This window comes from Chelmon rostratus, chromosome 19 (assembly GCF_017976325.1).
Source record: "Chelmon rostratus isolate fCheRos1 chromosome 19, fCheRos1.pri, whole genome shotgun sequence".
Classification (NCBI taxonomy): Eukaryota; Metazoa; Chordata; class Actinopteri; order Chaetodontiformes; family Chaetodontidae; genus Chelmon; species Chelmon rostratus.
In genome coordinates, this window is record NC_055676.1 from 12,456,437 (window position 1) to 12,471,723 (window position 15,287).

General features: G+C 42.3%; 1 protein-coding gene across 1 annotated transcript; it reads right to left on the reverse strand.

The window, feature by feature from the left end:
• Positions 1 to 1,499: 1,499 nt before the first annotated feature.
• ggt1b (gamma-glutamyltransferase 1b) lies at positions 1,500 to 9,783 on the reverse strand. The gene is made up of 12 exons (XM_041960586.1): positions 9,617 to 9,783; positions 9,248 to 9,378; positions 9,043 to 9,132; positions 8,586 to 8,778; positions 8,328 to 8,488; positions 7,662 to 7,811; positions 5,268 to 5,404; positions 3,997 to 4,184; positions 3,764 to 3,891; positions 2,252 to 2,364; positions 2,010 to 2,123; positions 1,500 to 1,646 (listed from the first exon to the last, which is right to left on the reverse strand). The coding sequence occupies exons 1-12, from the start codon at positions 9,781 to 9,783 to the stop codon at positions 1,500 to 1,502; spliced, it is 1,719 nt and encodes a 572-aa protein (XP_041816520.1).
• Between the last annotated feature and the right edge of the window lie 5,504 nt (positions 9,784 to 15,287).

Sequence of the window (15,287 nt, forward strand, 5' to 3'; positions counted from 1 at the left end):
GTGCGACCTCAGTCTGAACAGTCATGTCAGAATTCATGTGACTTTTATATCAGTCACTCACCTGAACTGAGTGTTGCTATGAGACTCCAGGTCTGGTTTAAAGTAGCCCCTGACACCCTGAAACTCGGAATGAAATCTGTTCACATCACGATCCCACCACTCCTGGCTCCGACTCCTCATCCACACGCACCTCCATACAGTTGTAGCAGCCATTGCTCCACAAAAAAGCCTACTAACTAAAGATTCGACTCTCTTTCTCCTCATCCTGGTCCTTGTTATCGGCTCAGGAAGTCGCTCGACTTATTATAAATGGCACTGTAAACACTGATTTTGAAAAATCATGATACATGTGTAATAGCTACTATAAAATAAACGCATTCAAAACAATAAATGCTGGAAATGACCAAACAAATGATGCACACTCAGATTGTCCTTCATTTATTTTTAAATAAATACATGTGATATACAATAATACAAGTGTTGTGAATGTTACACCACTTTTATTATAACACAGTTTCTATCACATCCTGTATGAATCAGTCATCTGTAGTGAAAAGGCATCATTATTTTACACATTTGTACATTTCAGTAATTATGTAACCCATTTACATTCCATCTGAGAACAAAAAGAAAAAAAAGCCCTGAATCCCAGCGGTGACAGTGAGCAGCAACAGCTGTAATGTTGTTATGGGGTCATTATAGGCCATTGCACTCTGGGTTGTGGGAAATTACTGTAAGTAATTACTGTAAGTTATTAAGTAGGACTGTTTGTCCCTGAGGTGTTATTGTCCTTTATTTTAACAGCAGCTTGTTCTGCTCCCTCTCCCTGTTTGCTGTCACCTCGTATGACCAGTCCTGGAGAAATGTGTTTATACTGAGTTTTAAATGACTGAAAGATGATATTTTAATGTCTCTCTCTGGTAGTTTTTGCTTGATTATTTTCTGTGGAAATTTCCTTAATTAAGAGTTCATTTAGCTGTTAGTCATTACTGTGGACATCCATCTTTAATGGACATCAACAACAAGAGGAAAGAGCTCTACACTGCTAATGATTTACAAAAGTGCTTCATAAAATGGAAGTGACATATGACAGTGAGTAAAGGAATGATTGAAACATTTACATGAATCTCTGCTGTCCTACTTCAATTTCAGCTTTCAGACAAACCTGAATGATGGTCGACTCCATTCCTCAAACAGTATCCAGCGTCTTATATTTCTTACTTCCATGAAATGATGACAGGACATATAAAAGCATTTGAAGTGAGAGATTCAGAATTCGCTCTGTTTTCAAGGTCGTAACGAACAAGAAGTCAACATTCTGCTATCTTAGTGGCCTGTTATGAAGTACATGAATGTTAGTCTAACTTAATGAGAGAGCAATGAGTGGCCAAGACAGTTCCTGGTTCTTTATGGAGTCTCTAGTCTCTCAGCTGGTGCCACTGGTGTCAAGGTTCACGCAGCTGCAGTCTCCGTGCATAATCAGAGATGTGTTTGTGACCTCAGTACCCTGCGGCGTACGCCCACTTCCGAGGATCTGACTTAGCTTGGAGTCCCTCATCCTGACGAAGCACCGCCTGCACCACCGCCCCCGTCGATTTGAGGACATCTATCTCGTGGTTCTTTAACGCCAAGCCGTCCAGGATGTTCTGTCGACAGGAGCATAAATAAAGACATGCAGACTCCGTGCAAAGTAAAGAACGGATGTGAATGCTTAGAAAAACCTGCTTATCTAAGTAGTAGAGAGTAGAAAGAGTGTATCTACATATATATACCCAAAAGATGATATGCCCCAGACCTCAAATTAGAGTATTACTGTGCAAGTGCTGAAATATTTGTCTCCTCGCCCCACATCCGTGAAGGTAAATATAACGAGCGGTGCCCCTGGTGCTGGTTATGACTGAGGTGTTGGGGCTTGGTGGACTTTCGGTTGAAGGATTGCCTCCTTCCATGCCACGCCACCCTGCTATTAGTCACATATATCAGTACTGTTTGCTGATGGTGACACTCACTTTGTCAAAGTCATGCTCTGCTACAGTGGCGTTGGGACTCAGCTGGTTGTGGAGTCTTGGATCTATCACAGCTTTTTCCAGATCGTAGTTGAAGAACAGTGCATTCAGAATCACCTACAAAAAGCAAACATTTCAGCCAGCAATAACAGCCAAGAAGTAACTAACTAGTTACTATACTTAACGTTAGTACATTTGATACTTAAAACAGCTGTGTTAACTCTTCACTGTGGTTTGTGTCTTACCTGAGCGATAGAAGTTGTGATTTTCGTTCCCCCTGAGCCTCCGACCACCATCTTTACTTTGTTGTTTTTGTCAAAGATTATGGTTGGACACATAGACGACATCGGCCTTTTTCCTTTAAACAATAATTCATGGTAGTTTACATTAATGAATAATGATGAAACGAGCATGTCTTTAAAGTATTTACCCCCATTCTGCTTTCATAATCTCACAACATTGAATCAAAGTGATTTAACGATGCTTCTTGTGTGTGAATATACAGAGAAGTTTGGATTATATATGCATGTAAATATTGACTGCATGGACATAATACCTTGTGTGCAACAAATTTGCAAGGCTCATTTGATCGAATCATGCTGTTTTTTAGCTGTTGAACTGTTGCAGGCCCAACAGGGTTTGTAAATTAACCAGCTTCACATGTCGGCTGCAAATATTTTAGTATTTGGTTTGGTTATTGTTTGTTTATATACCTTTAAATGCACCATCATACAGTATTGTTTATAGTGGGAAAGATACTGATATATATGCTTGGAAGGAAATCAAGCATTGCTTAATGGAGCACTGGGCCCATATTCAGACTGCTTTTGCACTGATGTGTGATTTATTATTATATACAAATTACCTTGTTCAATATTACTTTTTCACTGTCTTTAAGTACTGCACCTATACATATATACTGGTATTCTACATATATATTTATTACTGTGCAATAGTGTAATTATATTATTATTATCAGATATATATTATCTATATTTATGTGCAATTTCTGTTAAAACTGAATATTCTACACAATTTTTGGCAGTATATTTTTTATGGCAATTTTTTTTATTGTTCTTTCCAGCAATATATATTTTTAACATATGTTTTATAGTTCCTTGTATAAAATGTACATATTTATAGTCAGCTTTTATTTTGTATTTTGCATTTCTCTATAATGTTGTTATTTATCTACTGCTATTGCCTGCTGCTTGTTACACCCAAATTTCCCAGGCTGGGGATTAATCAAGTCTTACTTTATCTTTACATAGTACTGCAAGTATAGTAGCAGTAGTACAGAATAGAGCACTGTAAGAATAGCAGTATTCAAATATACAATTGGAATGCTTTAATCTAACAGTAGTACTTTGTTTCAGTTCTTGTTCAATTAGACCGAACAGAACCCAGTAAAGAGTGAAAAAGTAGCCTTGGGTCTTTATTGGTCTCTGTTAGCCATGTGTGTGTTCTAATGATGGAACATTAGACGAGGACAGAGTCACATTTTACATCTAATTTATCACTTTGTAAAATCCACGCTAAAACTACCTTGATTCCATGTTGTAAAACAATGAAATATGAGATATTTTAGCATTATTGCACAAAAACAAAACATAATGCATCGTGTCTAGAAGGACAGGTTGACCTTCAATCAGCCTAATGTTGAACAGCCAATCTATTTTTACAGTTTTACTGGTCTAAGAATCCTCGAGAGTGTTTCAGTGTGTGTGTGTTCATGTGTGTGCTGGTCTTAATATAACCTGGCCTGATGAAGTTGTTCGGTGAAGGAGGCACTTCAAAGCCGTTCGTGATGAGCGGGGAGCTAAAGTCGTCCATCTCGTTGTTGAGAAGTATCCCCGTTGATTTTGACATGACTTTGGAGCCCAAACTGCAGGAAAACATCAGCTGTTAAGACATCAGGGGAGTTACAGGCACAAGACCGACTGGCTAACATTGGTAAGAATATTTGTCTCGGTCAGTCGGGAGGCCGTACTATTGGTTGATGGTGCTGGTGGCGGCCACGGCGCTCCCGTCCTCTGCTACTATGGAGAGGTGTGAGGTCCCGTGGTTTTCAGGCAGGTAGAACTCTGGCTCGTAATAGTTCATGTGATGTGTGGTGTTGTCTGTGATCTTTTCGCGGAGGCCATCGCCGTAGAAACTCGAAGTCATGTTGGCGATGAGCTTTAGAAGAGAAAGTGGGACATGAAAATAATTCATATACCAAACATTCAGGTGAAAAGCATTGTTTAGTGTCATTGATTCATGATTCATTCAAAATAATATTTCTTCATTTTTTCCATCCGGCCTTGCATTATAATTTCCTCTCAGAGCAGCTGAATTTATCTCTTTATGGTTGTATTCAGAATATTGACTGTATGTGAGGATACAGTATGACAGCTCCTCAAAACCGAAACCGAAACACTTTGATCGCTCCCTGGTGGCTGCCTGCAATATCGGCCAAACTAAAAAATTAAAGTACACACCAAATGCATTTTTCACAGATGGTTTCTGTCATTTTAGGTAGTACTGATCATGGTGATAGGTTTGAGTCCTTTGATGCTAAAGGGGTTGTTGAGTTGGGCGTTGCAAGGGCGCAACCTCTACACCCCAATCATTACTCCGCAGACTCCGGCGGTGTCAGTGTAAGATGGCAAAGCCGTATCTTTGATAATTTGGCTTCATTTTTGCACAGCATATGATCGAGACAGTCCAGTCACTTGGTTAAGGTTAGGGAACGACTGTGGTTTAATATTTAAAAAAATCAAGACTGACTTGGCGCATTAGACAGGACATGTTCACTTCTTCATTATTTAACTTAATCTTCCCAGCAGTTTAACAATTCACCTGGCTGCAGTGACACACAGGTGTAGTCCAACACACCATGACATCACTGCTGGGTGTGATAACAGGAGCACAGTTATGACAACACCCCTCACTTAAGCTGGATGTGGTCAAAGGTGAAACAGTCTAGAAAACTTTTAACCTGCAGCAAAACTGCGCCTGTCGTTGTTACTCTTTTACCTCTGCGCTTTGCTTGTGCACATGAAAACATTTATTATCGTTTGAGATTGGCACATCTCAAACATCTAGTGGTAGCACTCTGCCACCTCCAAGCACATTAAAGGAATACTGACAAGTACAAAGTATGAAGGGTAAAGCTTGGCAGAAGTTTTTTTCCAGGTGTGAAGCACAAAAATAGTGTGATTCCCCTGAAACTAAAACCAACGCCTTGACGTTCCCCTTAAGCAGCGACCACGACCTTACATCTGTAATGTTGAGGAACTTCGGATCTCCAAGCAAGGTCCTCTTTGCATAAGCAAAACGAAAAGCCTCCACGATGCGATGGTAGGTGAGGATCTTTTTCTCCTCGCTTGCCACGCTATCTGAGGTGAAGCTGTACCCTGCAGGAAATACAACAATCATCAGCAACTCAATTCGAACCTTACAGCCTTGCTCATCTTTCTTCATTCAGACAGCTGTTCAGGTAGGCGACAGCTAAAATGGGCTTGAGCCTGCCACTTCCTGTGCTTTTTGTTTAGTCTGAAAGCTGCTGTGAGCAGACCGCGGGTATTAGTCTGAGCTGACGGGGAAACAGGAGGAAAGGCGAGGGAACCGGAGAGTTTCGGTTTGATGGGTTTCAGCTGTCGGACAGAGGCGAGAGTCACAGTAAATCAGCAGGATGAAAGTTTTGGGCAGCGGCTGAAATGTGTGCGTGAAGCCTCCACCGCTCGACTGTGTCCAATTAGAGGTAAATTGGTTAGATTAGTGTTAGCGTGTGAGGCAGGGGGGCCGCAGTGTGTGGGTGGCCAGGCAGAGGAAAGGAAAGGTTCAGAGAGATTAATTACTTCAGAGGGAAGTTTCTCATCTGCTCCTGAGAGGCAGACACTGTCACTGTACTGAAAAATAGCAGAGAGACGGTGGACAGTTTGGGTTTTCTGCAAAGGCCAGTCCACATAGAGAAGTTTAAAACAGGCTGTGGTGTACGCGATTATATGTGAACATGATGACAAAGCAAGGTGGCAAAGATTTTCTTAGCAACATGGCAACAAAGCACGCAGCCAGCAGTTATCTTAGCATCTTAATTACGTCTGTTAAACACAAGCTCCTCCAGGGTCTTTACAAACTGGAGAAAGTTAAATGTAAGCTTGATATTGCTTAAGTAAGTTGTTGCTTTATGGCTTCATGAGGCATCACCTTCTAGAGTCAACAAGTATCCATGACTAGAGAATTACATGTGTCCGTCAGTGAAGACCAACATGACTGTTACAGTCATATCAGGTTTTTCTGATTCATCACATCAATGCAAAAGGAACATTTTGGGAAATATATGTGTAACCCTGTTAAAATTATTGCACTGCAATTTCCAAAACCCTTTGACTGCATCATAGTTGTTTCTCGCCAGGTGTGACATTTCTGAGCTTACCTGAAAACATCACCTGCAGCTCTCCGTGTGTGTGTGAATTGAGGGACGAAAAGAGGAGAAACGAAGAAAAAACTTGTGCAGTTGCAGAGCAAAGAGTCCTCTTTGGTGACTAAATGCGATACTATTTTGTGTTGAAGTGTGATTTAACAGTTGTTAGAAACGGAGTGTGAAGTAACCTTACCAGGTAGCACCTGGTAGAAGTGAACTTGATCACGGGAGCAATTCGGACGAGTGTTTCCCGATTTTCTGGACTATTCTGGTGAGTTAGCGGCCTGTTAGCTCTGTTAGCGGTGTCATCCTACTTTCATATCGGAAAAGAAAAACCAGTCAGAATAGCTAACATAGTTTAATGATACTGAGATGTGTTTTTGTGATGATGTGATGACGATATGCTATTAATGTGCATTACCGTGATAAACGGGTAGCGAGTTAAGGAGCAGTTAACGAGCGCTAGCTCCGTTGCAGCCTAGTAGTAATGCCCAGCGCGGCTCCGTAGCTGTTGCCGTAGCTGATGTTAAAATGATGTGTTGCTGCATATGTTCGTAGTTTCTGTTATTTATTTCATTTTGTTGGAGCTATATTGTTTAATGGACACTGAAAAAAGCTGGGGGGTTTTTTTGTTTTTTTTTGTGAGGGGCGACTTCTTCAGTTTCACTGTGATTCCACACCACCGCTGCTGCCACGTGGAGGCCCTTGGTTCAAGGGCAACCCGCAACACCGCCATGCTGCACGGAGGCTCTTGGGTCAACAGGATCACAGTGTGGATACCAGTGTGGTAGGACAGGCTCAGTCCTGAGGAGTGACACCTTTTATTTGCACTTTATTTTTCTGAGATGTCAGTATTTTTTTAAATTCATTTTTCTCTATTTTTTTTGCATGTTTCCAAAAAAAAAACTGTTTCTCATTGGAAGACTATGACTAACAACGACAACATTACATGCATATCATGTTGAATGATATATGGGCTGTTAGAACAGTGCATGTTTTTACTTTGTAGAACACAGATCCACATTCCAAATGTGGATCTGTGTTGTAGAAAGTAGTTCAAGACAGTCTTAGGTAACTTAAAGTCAACGAAGCTTTTTATTTTAGGAGCAGGCTTACTGTACAGTGGATCAACATGCTGCTCACAGTGGAGTCCTTTCTGAAAGAGTGACTGGCAAAGTGAAAGCAGCTCACATTAAAGCACATTCTCTCCCACTCGGGTTGTTTTTGGACAAAGCATCAAGGCTTACCCTTCAAGATGTTTAATATCAGCGAGAGCACAGGGCCGCTAGCGGGGGCATTGGGCACAGCCATAGTGTACTCCCCCACATTCACTCTTAAAGGTTTCTCATCCAAGACAGGCACATAATCCCTCAGATCCTCCATTGTGATGATGCCGCCTAAACACGGATTGACACACACTGTGAATGCACACTTGGACAGAATGGGAAATATAAATCCTCCTTAGCATAGAAATTAGATGCGCACAGAGAGGTGCATGTTGGTATATTTTATTAGATGTCCTGAAGACTTTTTAGCAAATGGCTTTTCGTGAAAATGATTGTGGCAATAATGATTATACTGATAATGTGCTTCATTAATGTGGCATTAATGTGCTCCGTGGGTACAGAAACATGGTCTAATCTGCTGTTTGGATTGTAAAGTAAATAAATGGCTTCATTTTGCAAGTTCTCTACTATTAAATGACAAAAGTGGAAACTTTCTGTTGCTATTTATAGAAGGCCCGTTCATCATTTTGCTGAGTCTATTCATTTAAACAGAGTAATTGCAGTTTTCCTGATGAGGAATGGGAGCAGCTTTTCTATAAACAATGAGATATGTGACTTCAGACTGGTTATACAGTCCCTGCTCATTGACTTTCTGAGTTCAAATAAAGCAAGAAAAAAAAACACTACCTGCTGCCTGAATATCTTGCACGAGGTTCTGAGCCAGTTGCCCCTCGTAGAAAGCATCAGGACCCTCTTCGGCTATTTTCCTATAAGTTTCTGCAAGCTTGGGAAATTTGATGGTGTCGTTTTCTTTGAGGATGTCACCGTTTTCCCCACAAAACACTTCACTGAAATAGAGGGAAAATATCATTTCAGATGGTCATGGGCATGTTTAAGTTGCTTTCAAGCAATCGGCTCTATGCTCCTTTGGTTGATGCCTCTCACCACAGGGCTTCGTCATTGATGATGATTGACCTGCGCAGGGACAGAGCAGCCGCGAGTGCCTTGCCCAAAGGAAAACCTTTCAGTGCAAGATCAATGCTCGGCTGGAACAAGTCTTTCCAAGGCAGCTTGCCATGTCGTTGGTGTGCCATCTCGTAACCTCGGATCTCTCCTGGTACAGCGATAGACAGCCCTCCTACCAGCCGTGGAAACCAAGGAAGCAAAGACTTATATCACCACCTCATAAGTTATTCAGACATTACTTTAGGGCACTGGCTCTGCTATGGGATTTGTTATCTAACTTTAATTGTGTTTTTATTCCCCAACTTAGAGTCCGTCACAGCTCTCAGAGAATACACAATCTAATCTCACTATCACAAGGTCATCCTCTTTCATAATACTGTGAGCTATGGCTTCTCTTTATGCATTTACATGTCTGATAGCGCTGGTTAAACATTACCTCTCTGGGATAAATCTGTGCTGTTCCCAAACATGTTCTCTGTCGCTTTGCGTGGTGCCGTCTCCCTGGCATCAATGGTCTCAACCACCCCTGTGTATGAGTCACAAATGAGGAAATGCATTTAGCTGCATGGGTTTGTTGTGTCAGCAGGGAAAAACAACAGAGGTCTTTGGTGGTGGGGACGTATGTTGGAGTAAAGGTGTACCAGTTGTTGCGTTGTAGATGGTGAAGAAAAGGCCCCCTCCGATGCCCATGCTGTGGGCGTTCATAAGTCCCACGCACAGTAAAGCAGCTATAGAGGCATCTACTGCAGACCCCCCTTTCATCAGCATGTCTCTGTGGTAAAATTAATTAAAACACACCAAGGGAGGGAAGAGGTGGAGGATTAGTTTTTGCACTTAAGATCTTAAGACCCTGTGTTGGCAAAGACATAAATAAATTAAATAAAGCAGGTGCACAGGGATTTGTCTGTCTGCTTAAGTCGTGTGTGCATGTGCACGGGCATGGATGCATTTCTGTTTACAGCACAGCAACATGCCTATCCCGAAAGGTGTTTTAGTGTGTGAGCCCTCACCTGCCGACCACCGAACACTCCCCGGCATCTGCTGCCACAGCTGCCTTCCAGTACACCTGGTCACTCGGATGCTCCCTTCTCCCCACGCCGAAGAAGACACCCACAAAAGTGGCGACAGCTGCCAACAGCAGTATTGCCAGTGCAATAATTATTGTCTTCTTTGCCATATTTATAGCCCTGGAACAATTAATACTTCAATGCCTGTGAAGAGAAGAACATTATTTGTATTATAAGCCTCACTATGTTATATCAGAAACAAGGAAAACCAAGCTGTAAACCCAATGATTTCGAACAAGGTTGAAGCTTAACAGTGTCTGTTTCCAGACAGTTGCGTCTATGTTCAGTTACAGCTTGTGCCAACAGGTGAATAATTTTAAATCCAAGTAAGTAAGTAACTACAATGTCAACAGAGGAGGTGAGGCAAAAGGTAGCTGGGAACTTCATTGACTCACCGACTCATATGCGCTTGCTGCTTGTCTGAAAGGTGACGGAGTCACTTTTGTCAATGATGAATAGTTTTTAATATAACAAGGCAACAGCCTTTTACTAAAACATGTCAAATGGCTTAAAAGAGCACACCACCAATTTAGCATTGCTCTCCTGCAACACTAACTGACACAAAATTGATGCAGCATAATCAGAGATATGTATTGTTTTTTTCCACGCATTGTTCTTCTTTGTCAAAACCTGACGCCTACATTACCCACAATGCAACACGACAGCAGGCAGTTCATCAGAGATTTGTGGCTGTTACGCTAGCAGAGGCTAATGTAACCTCAAGCAGAAATGGGGAGCGGGTTACAGAAGTCTGGAGAGCTAACTTCTCTCTAACTCCACTACCACAAGAGGTTTTTTTTACATTTTTAAACTTGTAGTATTCAGCCCTAGCCGATGCTGACTCAAGTGACATCACTTGAGGCAATTTACCAGACTTTGTGCATCTCCCTCTGCAGCCACCAAAGGCTTTATACAACTCTTCTAACATACAATCCTGAAGACCTGTGAACAGACCTTGATGTGTAAAATCAGTGGAGTTTCCGTCAAACAAATGTAGAAATCCACGTGTCTGTAATGAAATAGAATGAACAAATACAATTGTGTTCATCTTAATATTCAGTCTAGCTGGTTATTTCACGACAGACAACAAGGTCACTCAAACACCAAGCTGCCGAAATCCCAGCAAAGGATTTAGCACGCAGCAGCACCATAATGCTGAGTGATGCATCCACGATGAATGGGACTAAAAGTAAAGCTGAGGCTGATGGGAGCTTGGTCGTAAACTGAATCAAACCTGACCTGTTGGCAATAGCTCATTATTTATTGAGGTCTGAGTCTGCAATACAACACCAACCCCAACCTCTGCCGACATCCCTAAAACTTCATTGCTAAACAGGACGAAGAGGAAACACCTCGACAAGACACAGCACAAGAGGCTTCAGGCTACTTCATATCAAACATTATACTGAGTTTACCGTCTAAATCAGGCATGTCAAACTCATTCCATAAAGGGCCGTGTGGCTGCAGGTTTTTGTTCCAACCAAGGAGGAGCACACCTGGCTGGAATCAATTAATCAGCTGATCTCAGTCTTTAGCTGATAAGTGATTCCTTGATGTTGATTGGTTGGCCTGGTGTGCTCCTCCTTGGTTGGAACAAAAACCTGCAGCCACACGGCCCTTTATGGAATGAGTTTGACATGCCTGGTCTAAATGTCCCCGCTCCCATAAAGTTTGATGAATAGAATAGAGATGAAAAATACTTCATTACTCTGTCACACACAGGTTAGAAAGTTAAATACCGCCATCGATCAAATAAACACCTGCATTAAAATGTACCTTTAGAATAATGTAGCCAACAGAAATAAGAGAGAGGGATTTTGAGGTGTGTATTGAGAGCTCTACTTGCCGATAAACCTTCAAACTGTTGTGTTGAAGTAACACAGCTCCAGCTTCTGACTGTGAGTCAGTGTGTCCTCCTGACTGCGCTTTCAGCAGGCAATAAGGATAATGAAAAAGCAAAAGCCTTGAGTGTTTTAGCTTAATAATACCTCCCATTTGCTCCAAACCCTAAAGCCTGCTGTCATGCAGATTCTGTGGACTGTCAAAAGAATGAGACCACATTACATAACAGGCAAGTGAATTGATATATTTACACAGCACAAGAGCGACTGTTGAATGTTACGGCACACAGACCAGTTATACAAAATCCTCGCCTGGTTTCACATCTCCGCGTCCGGAGTTACTTCAGCAATTAGGAGCAAAACGGAAATTTTGCTAGGTGAAAGCGACACATGGAGAATGTTCATTTCAAATCCTCCCCACAGGTTTGGATTCAACATTGTATCACCTGGATGATGGAGGTGAACCTTCAGGCACGTAAAACAATCTTCTGTCTTACCTTGATTATTCTCGAGGGGCCTCAGCAACCGGTCGCTGTGTGCGTTTGCCTCGATCTGCAGCAGTTGGTGGTTTATAGTCTTACTGTGGTTCTCAATATGTAACTGTGACAGTCATTAAACTTTAACCCACCCCATCATAAAACACATGTCTTGTTGTCTTGTTTTACCAGGGGGAGGAAAAAAAAAAGAGCGACAGGACAAACAACTTCAGACGACATTCAAGGTATCAGTCAAATAATTAGTCACCTGTGCTGAATCTTCACATAACTTGCTAAAATGCCACGGAGTAATTGCATGACCCTGGAACTAAGAGGAAACAATTCAGCACATGAATAGCTCTTTATCTGCCTTGGCACTCACACTTATCTGCAACACATATTAACAGTAGCCTAACCTTGCCTGTGGCTCATTTCAAATAGATTACATGTGATTCCAGGTAGTCAAAACTTTCACAAAATCAAAAAGCAGGGACCGTAAATATTGTCTTTGGCATGACGGCTCATGCGTTTTTAAAGTTTTAAATAAAGTGCCTCCTCACCAGGAAAATGAAGGCTTTCAGGGCTGCGAGGGAGAAGATCACATCTGCCACGAGTGGAGGAAAGAACACTGAGAACAAACTGCAGGGGGACAGTGTGAAGGGGTGCAGAGCTGGATGAGAAGGGTCAGTTCAATAAGCAGCAGGCCAATAGGTGGAGGGCAACAGGGACAGAACAGATTCTGAACTTTAACACAGAGGCCCCGGGTCAGCAAGCCCAGGTAATGGCGGTAATCCCAGGTAACCACCGATAAAATGGTTCACACAGAGAAAATGAAAAAAAAAAAAAAAAAATAAGCAAAGTGCTCTAAAACCTGCTTTTGTTTAAGCTCCAGATGGCCTGGTGGTGCTCAAGGAGGAGTGGTGTGTGTGCAATTAGACACAAAGCCCTGACAGGTGGCCTTGAATTTGATTCCTGATCTCAAAAGGTTGTGTTCTTGGTTGCAGGTTGTTCAGGTTAACAAAAGCAATGCTGCTGCAACCTGATATTACAGCAAACTCTTTCCACTTCCTAAATTATAGCTTTCAATATACAAAAAAAAATAATATTTGTAACACTTGTAATTGAAGGTGATAGCACCATCCGAGGAGTCTCTGTAAATGCAGCCTATTTTGTCATTTGGTCCCTGCACTGGACATTTAGTTACAGCTGTGATAACACAGACATGGTAACGTTTGTGTTTTCACAGCTGTAGCCCATCAGCTGTACCAAATATCCATGGTTAGTTACATGGCTCCATTTCAAACAGAACCAGCAGGACAATATTGCACTCATCTGGGCAGCTAAGACCTGACAAAACATGATTAACCTCCATCAGACTCTTTTATGTAAATGACAAATCAGTGAGTCATTTTTTTTGACAATTACCGTCTTCTGTTTCACAGGACTGAGACTTATGCATATGAGCAGGCCAACGCAGCCTTGCACACCGCCCACAAACATTAATGAGAAAAGTTTGCTTTATTACATTGACGAAAAAATACAGAACAAGCTCTCTGCACATACAGATAATACGTTGAAGCGTACAGCGTTTGATAATTTTAATGCTCGACCAGCACATTTAGTTGTGCACTGTGGACTCGTTCTGCTCATCCAGCGGCTGCATGATGCTGTATTCTCCTCAAGTCTTCCTTCGTTCAGTGAACGCACAACAAAATACTGTTTTCAGTGTTTTGTTTTCCTGTGAGTGATGCAAAAAAGTCACCTTCAACCACACAGACAGCAGCTTTATCATATGTGCTTCTTCTTCTTCTACTAGAACACATCAACAGAGAGCTATGAGTCTAACTGGTAGCTTGGAGGACCACCTCACCACAAATCCCCACCACCTCTTAGAGTAAGAGACAAAGTCAGATATTCTCACAGCAGGCCCGTGATTCACACTGAATTTAAAAGGTTTGCAGACTCATAAACCAAAGAGTGACACCGGTGTCCCTTGTGCACCGAGAAGCAGAACAGGGGGAGGATGTGTGGCACTAAATATCACAAAACCTGCTGCACATCCGCTCCTGGAGCGTCCTCCCGGCTGTCCGCTCCCCCACCAAAATCATCCACTGCATGTGTCTGGAGACAAGGTCAGGCGTTACAGTAAACGACGGCAGCCCACAGCTTTAAACTTCTCAGCCAGTCCTCTTGTGTATCACGTAGTTGGATGTGTTTCTCTCACGCCTCTGCTCAAACAGAGCAGGGAGGTGACGCCTGAGAGGGGGGGAGGTGGGATGTGAAACGGCAGGAAAGTTGGCGAACAGGCATGAAGGCAAACGCCGGAAATCGGTGACAGGGAGCTGATACGACTTATTATGCTCAATCACACTGGGGGTTGTTTGGTGATATAAGAGCAGCTGTTATGTTATACAGGGCAGACAGCGGATTAGGTTTGAAAGCTCGGGCCCTGACTCATCTAACATCCTTGCTGACCAGAGAGCTTCACCCCATGCTTTTAGCTGGTTACCAAGATGCATCCGTGTCAATGACGGTGAAGTAGGCAGCAATACAAGCATGTCGCGCTTTAGCCTCCCCGATTTCAACCTTTCTGTGCCTGCAGAAAATTCTCAAAGAGCTCCGTTTTTTGTCTTCTTTCTGCTGGTTTTCATGAATGAATGTGCAAATCAAATCAATGAAGGTTCAGTTGTTCAGGTTATGGTGGCATGTTTTGCCTGATGTCACAGTGCACTGACACACACACTGTGGAGTGCACTCACACATCACTGCAGCAAGGTGAGAGGTTAACTACACCAAGTCAGGAAAAGCAACATTTGTATTCATCTGCTACCATGTAGTTATCTGCTCATTAAGTGTGTTTGCAAATACAGATGCCAACAGGCCCCCACAGCCAATGAGAGCAGAAGGAGAATCTGATGTTTCCTAGAAGACCTTTTTTTCCCTTTTAAAGATAAAAATCTTGGACTTAAAATAATCCACATACTTTATTTTTGACAACAAAAAGGATGATTAAGTTTCACTTAGTCTCTAAACGGGTCTGAAAAGCAGTGTTTTAGGCCTTCTCTGGTTGAGGTTTCAAGTCTGTCTGCACCTGTAACATACGTACTTTTGCCACACCCTGAACCACACCTGTGCATCGCACATCGTCAAGGCAGTTAAACCAGCAGTCAGCCGCTGGTCTCTGAATCCATTTGTCGTTAAAGCTACCATTCAGACTACATATGGGTCATGTTTTTCAGTCTTCATTCAGTATTTATTCCAGGATCTGTCTACCAGCCCATCTGCCTGCGCTTGATC

What these genes read in the sequence shown, in the direction of transcription:
- ggt1b (XM_041960586.1), bottom strand. Translation starts at nt 9,783, where the DNA reads ATGGCAAAGAAGACAATAATTATTGCACTGGCAATACTGCTGTTGGCA. An exon ending in GAGTGTTCGGTGGTCGGCAG is followed by an intron (nt 9,379 to 9,616) that starts GTGAGGGCTCAC and finishes ATTTTACCACAG; the next exon opens with AGACATGCTGATGAAAGGGG. An exon ending in GATATTAAACATCTTGAAGG is followed by an intron (nt 5,405 to 7,661) that starts GTAAGCCTTGAT and finishes TATTTCCTGCAG; the next exon opens with GGTACAGCTTCACCTCAGAT.